The sequence below is a fragment of the Erythrolamprus reginae genome, chromosome 1, assembly GCF_031021105.1.
Source record: "Erythrolamprus reginae isolate rEryReg1 chromosome 1, rEryReg1.hap1, whole genome shotgun sequence".
In the NCBI taxonomy this organism is placed as follows: domain Eukaryota; kingdom Metazoa; phylum Chordata; class Lepidosauria; order Squamata; family Dipsadidae; genus Erythrolamprus; species Erythrolamprus reginae.
The window spans coordinates 88063130-88075560 of record NC_091950.1 but is presented as its reverse complement, the minus strand read 5'-3'; the positions used below and the strand labels follow the sequence as shown (position 1 = coordinate 88075560).

At 40.1% G+C, this 12431-nt stretch overlaps 1 protein-coding gene across 4 annotated transcripts in view; it reads left to right on the top strand.

Moving 5' to 3' along the window:
• PSEN1 (presenilin 1) overlaps nucleotides 1-11554 on the top strand; it is a 45023-nt gene extending 33469 nt beyond the window's left edge. For 3 of the 4 annotated variants that reach the window (XM_070757961.1, XM_070757989.1, XM_070757970.1), the window contains 3 exons: nucleotides 540-713; nucleotides 6609-6727; nucleotides 10456-11554. In XM_070757961.1, coding sequence (XP_070614062.1) covers nucleotides 540-713; nucleotides 6609-6727; nucleotides 10456-10611 — 449 coding nt within the window. In that variant the 3' untranslated portion in view covers nucleotides 10612-11554. Of the gene's footprint in view, nucleotides 1-539; nucleotides 714-6608; nucleotides 6728-7875; nucleotides 7974-10455 lie in introns of those variants that run through there. The other variant, XM_070757979.1, reaches the window with a different exon arrangement.
• Nucleotides 11555-12431: the final 877 nt, after the last annotated feature.

Sequence of the window (12431 nt, the reverse complement as noted above, 5' to 3'; positions counted from 1 at the left end):
TTTTTATTGAAGTTCTTTAAAAACATTAACAAATCATAAACAAACATATTTACAAACAACCAAAAATACAAAAACAAAACAAGTCAAACAACACAACAACACCAATAACAGAAAAAGAGAAAAGAAAAACACACTTACAAATAAGAATGAATATAAACTTAGATCGCGGAAGGAGAAAAAATATATATTCATGTATTAATAATTATAAAAACTCATTCTATCACTCCTTTCCGTTCATTTAAATTCTGGCAATTCAATCGGCATCCGGGTTAATTATTTTGGTTATTAATTTCTACCTATAAATTAATTATTATTTCTACCGCCTTATGCTAATTATATATTCAATACTTAGGATCCTAAAAATCATCACTTTAAATATATATTACACAAATACATACTTATTTTTATAATTCCAAAATTCTAGTAATGTTAATTCAACTGTAGTCATATTGTAATTTTAACTCTCTTTCATATAATAATCTATTGATGTATTTGGATGATGATCACAAGAGTGTAGTGGAAATGGCTGTGTATCTCAGTTGCAGTGAATCAAAACCAGAATGCAGGACCTGAGGTTGATGACGGAGGCTTCAACCCAGAATGGGAGCAGCAACGAGACAGCAGGATTGGGCCAATGCAGTCAACCCGTGAAACACGAGCTGCAGTTCAGGCTCTTCCCAATAATTCCCTAGCAAGTGAGGATCCAGAAGAGAGTAAGTAAATGTATAAATAAATACAAATGCAACACAGAAACTTATTGTTGATTTAGAACTGGGGATGACAACCTTTTACTTGCTAAAATGCATTACTTAATAGTTTTGGGGTTACATGGGCTGCAAATTACGTGAGGCCCTCTCCCCTATGTAGGCAGAGCTCCTACTTGAAATGTTGGGGTTTTTTAGATCATTTTGAAGAGATTGCTTTTTTCTTTGAAAGCGCCTGTCTTTGAACTTAAGCTGCAATTTTCATGTTTCCCATCTCAGAATAGGAGTAAGATGTATTCTCAGTAATCACAAAGAGAGAGAGAGAGAAAGATTGAATGACTGACTCAAGGGTTTTTAGAACTTGGGCCACAGGTTACCTGTCTCATCTTTAAAATGCAATTTTCTGACCAAATTCTGATCGTTATAGAAGCAGCAGCTGTTATTTTTAACTTTTGATATAGCACTCTTGCTGCGTTATGTCCCTAAAGGTCCTTATTTAAGTCACTCTTAAAATGAATTGAAAACTTCTCTTGATGGGATATCAAGCACTTCTTGTGAGTTTGCTTAATGGAATTCAACCAACACTACATGAGTGAATTTCTTGGAAACCTTTGTGAGCAGGTTTGTGTGGATTTCAGGGATATAAGAAATTTAATTGTCTTGGGCTTTTGTATTCTGCTGGTGTAAAGTAACCAAGAAATGCAAACCAAACTATTTAAATGTCCTGCTCATGGAGTGAGAATAAAGCAAAAAGTTCATTTACTCATACAGCCACAAAAAGGGAATACCCTTTAATCCCACATGTGAATAATCCATCTGGATTAATTTCTCCTGGAAACCATGTCAAATCTTGGAATAAATGTTGCTCTCCCCGTTGTTATGAAAACTGACCTCTATAATGCTGTTTGTAACATTATATAGCCTAATATATGAGGCTAAGGTTATGGTTTTCCCAGTTATAATGTATGGCTATGAAAGTTGGACCATAAGGAAGGCTGGGCGCCAAAGATTTGAGATCTTTGAACTATGTTGCTTGAGAAGACTCCTGCGAGTCCCTTGGACTGCAAACCAGTCAGTTTTAGAGGAGGTCAACCCTGAATGTTCTTTAGAAGGGCAGATCCTGAAGATGAAACTCAAATACAGTGGTACCTTGACATACGAGTTTAATTCGTGCCAGAGCTGACCTCGTATGTCGATCATCTCGTATCTCGAACAAATGCATTTAGATTTGGCTTTTCGTGCGGAGATAACTGGAAAAAATGGAATCCTTGCTCCACCTAGTGGACACTCGGCTCATATCCCGAATTTGAGCTCGGGTGTCGAACAGAAATTTTGCTCGCGTCGCAGCTCGTAACTTGAAATACTCGCATGTGGAGCAGCTTGTATCTAGAGGTACCACTGTACTCATTTGACCATCTAATGAGAAGGAAGGACTCACTGGAGAAGAGCCTAATGCTGGAAATGATTGAGGTCAAAAGAAGAAGAGGACGACAGAGAATGAGGGGGCTGGATGGAGTCACTGAAGCTGTCAGTGTGAGCTTAAATGGACTCTGGGGGATGGCAGAGGACAGGAAAGCCTGGAGCAGGGATAGGCAAAGTTGGCTCTTCTCTGACTTGTGGACTTCAACTCCCAGAATTCCTGAGCCAATCATGCTAGCTCAGGAATTCTGGGAGTTGAAGTCCACGTGTCATAGAAGAGCCAACTTTGCCTATCCCTCGCCTGGAGGAACGTTGTCCATGGGGTCACGATGAGTCGGACATGACTTCACGACTAACAACAACAACAACAACATAGCCTAATAAAAATGTGGGTTTATTTGTTAATCAAAAACTGTTGTGAATGCAGAATGATCTGTGTGATTATTTCAAACTGACAGAAAATATGTTAATTTTAACGATCCCTCGCCACTTTATAGCCAGAATTCCTCTTAATAATGAGGTAAGGTAAGCTGCATTTTGGCAAGCCTAAACAGATCTCTGCCATCATGTTCCCAAGAGGGCTGCTGTTGCTTTTACCTCAGTTCCTTTTAATCACTGATGGAGCTATTTAGATTTTTTTTCCCCCTGTCCTCTTAGGGCTTATGCTAAGTTTTAATTTTATGAAATTCATTGCTTTGGTCTTTTGAAAAAGAACAGATTGCTAGTGCATATTTTATGCATCGTAATTATATCTATTTTTGGTTCATTTGTTCATATCTTTGTCTTGGTACAAAGGATGTGCAAACTACTCTATGCACAAACCGTTAATAAAAATCCAAGATTGAACATTTCACTTTCAGAACATAGGCAGATATAGGCTGTGGAAGGGAACGGAGCAAAGAAAAGAAAGGCTTTAGGGAAATTAACGTGTCAGACAAGGCTAGTAAGATGTGCTTCAATGAGATATCAGCAGTGGGATGAGGGTTGGGAACATCTGACTAAGAGGGGTGATGGAATTGGCAGTGCTGATTTATTAGACCTTCGAGCTGAAGGACAAGGACATAAACCAGTACATTTGGCACTGATAACAGATCAAGGGAGATTCAATACTGAATCCTTGACCAGATGAAATCTGTTGTCAGTCTTAAAATGAGAGTTTCCTCTTTGGAAGACACTAGGTTCTATAGCAAATAAGCTTTACATAGAACAGGTGCTATCAATGTTGAAGATAGGTATCCTATTTTGACTGACAGTGATCTTCCAAGCAATTGTTATCAGAAATCTTTGCTTTAGTATTCATTCTGGTATTAACTACTTTACCATATGCTACTAAGAAAATGTGCCAATAAACTTTTTCTTGACGTCTACAGACTGAGATTCTCAAACAACTATAGTATTCCTATGCATAATTTGTTTTTTGTTTTATTAGAAATCTAAATCTTAATTTCAGCATTCTGGTGAGAGCTCAAGAAGATAGCTCACCTGTTCTCTACCAGTTGTCTTAAAGGGCACTAACAATTTATCATTATGGAATATATTCAACGAGTATCATTCTGAGAAAAGATGACTGAGTTCAATTCTAGTAAATATCAGACAACTATCCTAGAATTGCTGTAGATTGTTTTGTTGTCAGGTGTGGCTTCACTTTTCAAAATTGGTTGAGAAGGTGATTATTGTTTCCATGTAAAGATACAAGTCTTGGTGCATATTTTCACTGGAATATTGTTTTTATTATTGTTGTGAGACGCCCCGAGTCTTCGGAGAGGGGTGGCATACAAATCTAATAAATTGAATTGAATTGAATTGAATATTCCCTAGTTCACTCAAGATTTCATCTTTAGAAATGTGGTACTCCTTTTTTTGCAAGAAGGAGGAAGAGGAAGTAGAAAGGATGGGGAGAGAGGTAGGAGAGAAGTAGGTACTAGGGAAAGAGGGAGAAAAAAGGGTTAGGGTTAACCCTAAAGTTGGTGAAAAAATAAAAATTACAAAAAAATCCCCAATCATAGTGTTAGCTGATAAAATTTAGTAAGCCTTCCTTATAAAGTCCTTCTCTTATATTTCCATATTTCTAACTTCTGTTTTTATTACCTAACCATTGATAAAGTGTGTGCCATGTTAAAAAGTATTCAGATTCTTCTTCCTTAATTTTGAGCGTTTCAAGTGTCCATTTCTGCACATTGCAATGTTTTTTTATTACATTCTCCTTAATAGGGATTTCTTCACTTTTCCATTATTGTGCAAATACAATTCTAGCTTCAATTAGTGCATGCAAAATTAAATATGTATTCCCTTTATTATATTTTTCCACGAGAATGCCCAACAAAAATATTCCTGGTTTTAAATCTATGTTGCTTTCTCCTTTTTTCCAACCATGTATATATTTCTGTCTGCCGCATGTAATAATACGAGCCCAGTGTCTGAATGCAGCAGTAAATGTTGATAATTAAGGATGTACCTTAGAATTCCAAACATTATGATAGCACTTAAGAATTTAGGATGAAAATCATGATGCCTTCTGTTTTATGCTAATTGAGTGTTTACTTCTAAGTGCTGCCAAGCTGTTCATTATCATACAAATAAAGGCAATAGATCAGTTGGTAACCTGTAAACATAGCTTTAATTATAAAATTGCACTGTCAGTAGACACACATATCTTAAAACATAAGAATTTGGTCGGAGACATTGAGGCAAGTATATGGTCTTACACATGACAGTCTATCATTTTGAGTACAAAGTGCAATTTACCTATTTTTAATTTTTCTCCTCTGCAAAAAAACAGTTGTTTTTCACTATAAAGTTGTAATACTTTTTTTAAAAAACACACCCTGAAACGGCTTTCCATGCCATTTCGTTGGCTTTAACAAAGGCTAATTTTCTTGATGATAGCATCAAAAGGGCAAAAGGATTAAGAGGAACCTTGTAGGCAGCATTTAGAAGCATATTAGGTATTTTGTGTAATGGGAGGAAAAGTAATAATAGCAGGATTTGTCCAATATACAATGGTACCTCTACTTAAGAACGCCTCTATTTAAGAACTTTCCTAGATAAGAACCGGGTGTTCAAGATTTTTTGCCTCTTTTTAAGAACCATTTTCTACTTAAGAACCTGAGCCCGGAAAAATTTCCCAGGAAATTTGAGAGCGTCACGAAGGCCCGGCCAGTTTCCTGCCATTCCCCCTTTAATTCAGGAGCCTTTTGGTGGCGCTTAAGGAGGCTTTGGCAGCCCAGAGCGAACGAAGCATTTTCCTTTCTCTGGGTGCTTGGAGAGGGAATAAACCTCTGCCAGCGCCCAGAGGAAACAAATGCTCCCTTCGCTCTGGGCAGTCGAGGAGTCACCACAGCAAAGGAAAGGCGCCAGCTACAAAGCGAGTGAGCGAGAAGAGAGGGGAGCCCTTTAGCCTAGGAAGGAAGAGGCAGCAGGTAGTAGCAGCAGCCGCCAGTGTATGGGAGGCAGCCTCGCGCCGGGTGTATTGGAGGCACGTGCTCCTCCTCGCCGCCTCAGAGTCCCTCTTTTTTTTTAAGCCTTAAAGTTTTGGATTTTTTTGATTCCCCTCACCTCACCTTCTTCCTTCGGCAGCGACTCTCCTCCTCCTCTTCTTCCTCCTCCTCCTCCCACCCAAATTCCGAGGTTTTATTTCTTTCCTAATGGGTTTGCACGCATTATTTGCTTTTACATTGATTCCTATGGGAAAAATTGCTTTTTCTTAAGAACGTTTCTACTGAAGACCTGGTCACGGAACGAATTAAGTTCTTAAGTAGAGGCGCCACTGTAGTTGCATTGTCTGCTTCTGAGCAACTGTTTTTCCATTTGGGTTCAATAATAATCAACAACAAGCCGGAGCCTGTTCATAGCAGGTGTTGAGACCCAATTGTTATATTTTCAGGAATTTTGGATGCTGGTTGAAGCAAATCTTGAGCTGTGATGCCTGTTGTGCAAACAAATCAGTTGTTCTGTGACTAGTGATATGAAGGTGGCACTGGAATTGGCAGAGCCAGTTCTTAAACACTTGTTGGCACACAACTGATTAGCACCGTATTTTAAAATATGGTTCCTAGTCAGTTGTCCTTGACAGACAAGTTGAATCTCAGCTTCTTAAGACAAACTATGAAAATAAGCTTTTTGCCAACAGTGTTCATTGCTTCTTCTTTCGCACACTTTGCTGGCTGGAGACAAAATAGAGGTTTCAGAGCCAAAAGGTTTATTTATATCTTAGTTTACTTTCCAGATTATTTTGCTTCATTAATCCATTTGAAATCTGCTAGCTAAAAATATTTCTTGAGGTTTATTTAGATACAAACATGCAGAAAACATCTCAAAATGAGTTGACAGCAAAAGAAAAAAGGAAAAGGAAAAAAAAACCATACCACACTTTTAAATGTTCCATTTCTTCTTGGTCTTAATAAATGTACCGTGACAACACATAAATTGCTGCATACAATGGTTTTAATTTCTAACCAGCAGGGGTTTATTTTTCCCCTTTGGCAGGAGGAGTTAAGCTTGGCTTAGGAGATTTCATTTTCTACAGTGTTTTAGTTGGCAAAGCTTCAGCAACAGCCAGTGGAGACTGGAACACAACCTTAGCCTGTTTTGTAGCCATTTTAATTGTGAGTATATTCCTTTTCTTGTTTGATGCCGTAAGAAGTTAAATGATGTAATAATGCTTTTACCTTAGGAATTGTTAAAAGGTATCAACTGGACAATTTCAGGGGGGGGGTTCCTTACAGGTTTTTCTTTTCTTCTCTTTTTTTTTAATGAATTACAGTGGTCCCTTGAGTTTCGTGGGGGATACATTCCAAGACCGCCCACGAAAGTGAAATTTCCTCAAAGTAGAGACGCTTCCTTTCTTCCTTTCTTCCTCCTCTTACCTCCTCCATTCCTGGTTTTACTTACCCTCCAGAACTTGCAGGGGCAGCAATTGGGGGCTTTGCTGCGCTCTGGGGCACAGGTTGTGGCGGCAGAGGCTGGAGAAGATGCCGCTCATCTCAGCTGCTCGGCGGCCCACGCGTTCCTGCTACTGCTGCTGCTGCCAATTTCACCACTGCCGAGGCCCTCAGCTATGTGGCGGTCCACGTGACCCCAGCCGCCACTGCCACCGCCAATCTCGACACTGCAGGGCCCCTCAGCTGTTTGGCGGCTCATGGGACCCCCTGCTGCTGCCGCAGATCTTGCCGCCACCGGGTCTCTCAGCTGTCTGGCGGCGCACGTGTCTTCTGTTGGCCACCACTGCCTGGATTGCGCCTCCTGCCTCCACGGCAGCTGACGGAAGACACATGGGCCACCAGACAGCTGAGAGGCCCGGCGGCAGCAAGATCTGCGGCGGTGGCAGGGGTCCCATGAGCTGCCAAACAGTTAAGGGGCCCTGCGGCAGTGAGATCAGCGGTGGCGACAGCGGCTGGGGTTGCATGGGCCACCACACAGCTGAGGGCCTTGGCGGTGGCGAAATCGGAGGCGGCGGCAGTAGCAGGAATGCTTGGGCCACCGAGCAGCTGAGATGGCCTGGCGGCGGCAAAATTGCCCACAGCAAAATTGGCGGCGGCGGTGGGAGGCAGTAAGGCTTGGCTTCAAGTGGAGCGTACTAACGCTCCGAGAATTAAAGGGGTAGGATCGGGAAGCTGGGGCTGAAGTGGAGCTTTTATTTAAAGACGGCTTCTTTAAATAAATGTTAAAAATAAAAAAAATACCATGGGTATACCATGGGTTTTCAAAAATGTTATTTATTTATTTATTTATTTATTGAAAACCCGTGGTGTAGGCTTTCCGCAAAAGTCGGACCCGCAAAAGTCAAGGGACCACTGTATACAGCATTATCAGCACGGATATCTGATAATTCCTCTCATCTCTCTGAAATTTGACAGGTGAATAATAGTTTCTATATTTTATCTCCACTTTCACAAGAAAAAAAAAAAGGAAAATCCTTGCCAGTTCTGACTAGAAAAATGCCATTCTCTAATAAGAGGTTGAATAAACTCTAGAAAGATTGCTGGTTGCTGGATTGGAATGATGCCCAGACTTGAAAGTGAAAATCGGAAGGCTAACTCGGAGAAGGAGGGATAGAGAAATAACATTTCCCTTTCTTATTCTTTTTAAAAAGCAAAGTCACTGGAACAGACGTATGTGTATCACCATAAAAGACCTCCCAGTGAGGCAGAATTGTAGAACCAGGAACAATGTACCGATGCTCAGAGTTGGTCATAATTTTTTTAACATCATCAGGTGTTTCTGCCAGGAATTTATTTATTTATTCGATTTTTATGCCGCCCTTCTTCTTAGACTCAGGGCGGCTTATAACATGTTTCTTGAAAGGCATTAGGCCTTTCTGTCAGGAATTTCTTGAAAGGCATTAGGCAATAATAAGTTTAAACAGGTGTGTGTGTGTGTGTGTGTTTTACTATTCTGACGTGAGATAATGGTGTTTTCCTAATAAAGGAAGCCATAAAAAAAGCTTAGGCACATCAGTGGTATAGGACAGTGTTTCCCAACCCTGGCAACTTGAGGATATTTAGACTTCAACTTCCAGAATTCCCCAGCCAGCATTCGCTGGCTGGGGAATTCTGGGAGTTGAAGTCCAAATATCCTCAAGTTGCCAAGGTTGGGAAACACTGGTATAGGATATGTAGGTTCCAAGGGAAAGCACAAGAATTCCACTACGTATTTGCTTAGGAGGATGGACAAAGGTAGCTAAATCCTGTGCATTTGGAATTGCCAAATTATTTTCAATAAAAATGGAATTTCATAGAAGGAGCCTAATATTCTGCATCAGCAAGAGCTGTCTGAAGTTACTAAAACTCTTGCTTCCACGATAAACTATTCTACTCTTAATGAAAATGTGGTTACTAGTTGTCTGCTTGTAGCAGAAATGTCTATAAATGGGGTGGTAAAAAAACTCACAATAGTAGGTATGATTTAAACCAGGATGGATTTGATTTAAATCAACTCGGTTTAAATCATCTCTGCTACTCCTCTAACCCACTGTTGACTTACTGACAATCACAATGTTGCATAATATACAGCCTCATGCTACATAACTAAGTTCCATTTCATGCTGAATAAATTAATTATTTATGCATCTTAAATAGAAAGTTATTTTTAGATTTTTTTATTTTTTTATTCCAAAAGCATTTTATTAAAATAAATTTGATTTAAAAAAAATAAAATTCAATTTTCAAAAATTCAATTTTTAAAAAATCATTGATTTTTATCCACCCTGATTTTAACCCTCTTGTCTTTTTAACTTAGTTGTATACATCACACCTACAGCTGTGCCTGACATATTGACATACATGCAGATGACCCCTGGCTTACAGTATGATAGAAACTAACCATCCATTTTTGTAAAATGCTTGGTGGGTTGCTCCTGGTGTTTAGAGGAAGAGTCTTTTCCCCCATTATCATGGAATTTCTTACAGTGAATTTAGGCATCTCTTGTTGATTGGGGGGAAAAAAAGTTTTCTACCCACTAAAGACTCCTTTTTCTCTCCAGATGCCTTGTAAACAGTCTCTGCTACTCAGCACAGTGACGGAAGTGACAGAATGGGAATCTGGTTAAAAAAAAATCTGCCTCGTTGTAATTTTCAGTGGCAATTTCTCCATTTTCTCACCTAGTTTATGAGCAATCCCTTGTTGGCAGTTAGTTTATCTCTGAAGGACATCCAGGGTAGATTGCTGTTTCTGGAAGCAGTCATCTACCTAATACTTTGAACAGGGGCTGGTTCCACTTACCACATAGGGACAGAAAGGCATGTTTTGCACACACCCGTCATATCGTGCAGAACACCCGGAAATGACCCTTTGCGCCAGGGGTGGGCTGCTACCCGGAACACCTAATTGGGCTTGCCTCCGTGGCTCTGGAGGTACCATGAGTTTGAGCGGAATTATGCTTCTGCGCCCTTGCAGGTAGCAAAATCATGGAAAATCATATGCACAGAAGCAAAAAAAAACCCTCACCGGAACACGGGCGCACCTGCGTCTCCATGCGTGATTTTGCTACCTGCACGAGCGCATAAGCATAATTCCGCTCAAACTCATGGTACCTCCAGAGCCACAGAGGCGAGCCCAATTAGGCGTTCTGGCTAGCAGCCCACCCCCTGCTTTCCGCATGTGCAGAGAAGGTTTTTTTGCAAGCCACAGTGACCAGAGGACTGGTTCGGGAGCGTAGACCTCTGTAGACCTCCGGTCATTACAATGGTTGTAAATTTCTGCTACTAGTCCTCAAGAACTGGTCCAAACCGGGAGCAACCCACCGCTCACTTTGAGATAAGAGTTCTTGCATACTGTGTAACTTGTGCGTGTGTGTTCCCCCCCCCCCCTTCTTTCTCTCTCTCTTTATTCCTAGGGCCTGTGCCTTACCCTCTTGCTACTTGCCATTTTTAAGAAGGCCTTACCAGCTCTTCCAATTTCTATCACATTTGGGCTAGTTTTCTATTTTGCCACGGATAACCTGGTGCAGCCTTTTATGGACGAATTAGCTTCCCATCAGTTTTATATCTAGCAACTTTTCAGCTGACCACCTGCGGACATTTTCTTGAATTTAGCAAATAAAAGAGGGAGAAACTACCTTCCCCTCAAACAACCGCTATGCTGGGCATTACTGGATTCTTCTTTGTAAAAAAAAAAAAGGTCTCTTCACTGGTGGGTTTTCTACCATTTGACTGCAGTCAGTTGCATCTCTTTCAAAGAACAGTCTGTAGAAAAGATGCCGTCGTTGTCACCAGCAGCACAGGTTGCTCAGCCCGGGGTTCCACCTTGCACCAACCAAGAATGCTGAGGATTCATCCACTGTTAAGCAGTATGATGATAAATCCAGCCGGACAAGTGAGAGTGACGCCATAACAGAAAACTATCAGCTCTTATTAGCTCGAGGCCACTTGTAGGAGAACAATTGGGAGGAAAGAATGTCATCTTATTTAAAGAGGGGGAAAAATCAAGCAAATAATGTCTTGCACTTTGAATTTGAATTTATTAGATTTGTATGCCGCCCCTCTCCAAAGACTCGGGGCAGGTTTGTGTTATGTTTTTTTCTTTCTTTCCAATTCTAGTTGTCATACTTGCCGAACAGCCTATATGCTGCTTGCCAGATCAGCAAAGAACCACACACAGGGTTTTTTGGGGGGGGGGGATTTGGGGTACCATAGGCATATACTGGGATCCTTTGTGTAAAAAAAAAATCTCATTTCTTATTAAGCTATGTCATCTATTTCTAGGTCTTTCCCCTTCCTTAAAGTATGCCGAATATCCTTTCAAGCTTTCAAGTGAGTTTTTATCATTTATACCAAACAAAATAATATCAAACAACAATGAGAAACAAAATAATATCAAACAACAAAAAATTGTAATGAAATCTTGGTTTTTAAAAACAAAAAACCCTGGCTTCCTTTTTTGTTCTGAAACCTTTTTTAAATAAATCGTTGGGACCATTTTATTTTTTTAAAAAATGTATATATGCATGCAAGTTGCAATATGAAATTAAAAATACATGCTATTAATTCTCCCAGGCCACAACGAAGAAGCCAACTTGTGGGAACGAAAAGTACATCTCAATTGAACATACACATGGAATTGTCAAATAGGTTCTATAACTATTATAACATAGTTTAGCCTTGCTCATAAAATCGTTCAGAAAAATTGTGGTGGCACAGGAAGAGCAACTGAATTTTACTGTACAATACATGTGTTTCTTATTCCAAACTTCATTCCAGAAATTTCTCAATGGGAATTTCTGTTGATGCCCCCCTTCATTCAATCACACACACATACACACCCAAAAAAACACCCGTCAGCAGTCAGGTGTTTCCCTTGAAATTCCATCACATTTATTTCCTTTCCTTATTCAACACATTTTGAGAATGTCAACTTTTAAGCTTCAGAGGAAATCAGAGCATTTCTATATACCTGTCTAGCTTGTCCTAAAGCAGTGTTTCCCAACCTTGACAACTTGAAGATATCTGGACTTCAACTCCCAGAATTCCCCAGCCAGCGAATGCTGGCTGGGGAATTCTGGGAGTTGAAGTCCAGATATCTTCAAGTTGCCAAGGTTGGGAAACACTGTCCTAAAGCACTGAATAGCAACCAGCTGCCTATTTCATTCAGTCAATAAAATGACATTTATCTGTCCATGCACACCCACACACAATGTTTAGGTTGCTATTTTGCTTGTACTGATACTTACTTGAGCATCTTTCTTTGGTTGTGTGAAGCTGGGATTGTAAATAGAAGACTACCAAAGAAGTCTGCCAAAGTCTGGTACTACTGCGAAGCTGATCCGAGCACTCTTATATTGGCATTGCAAGTCTGCAACTGCTGATCTTTTTA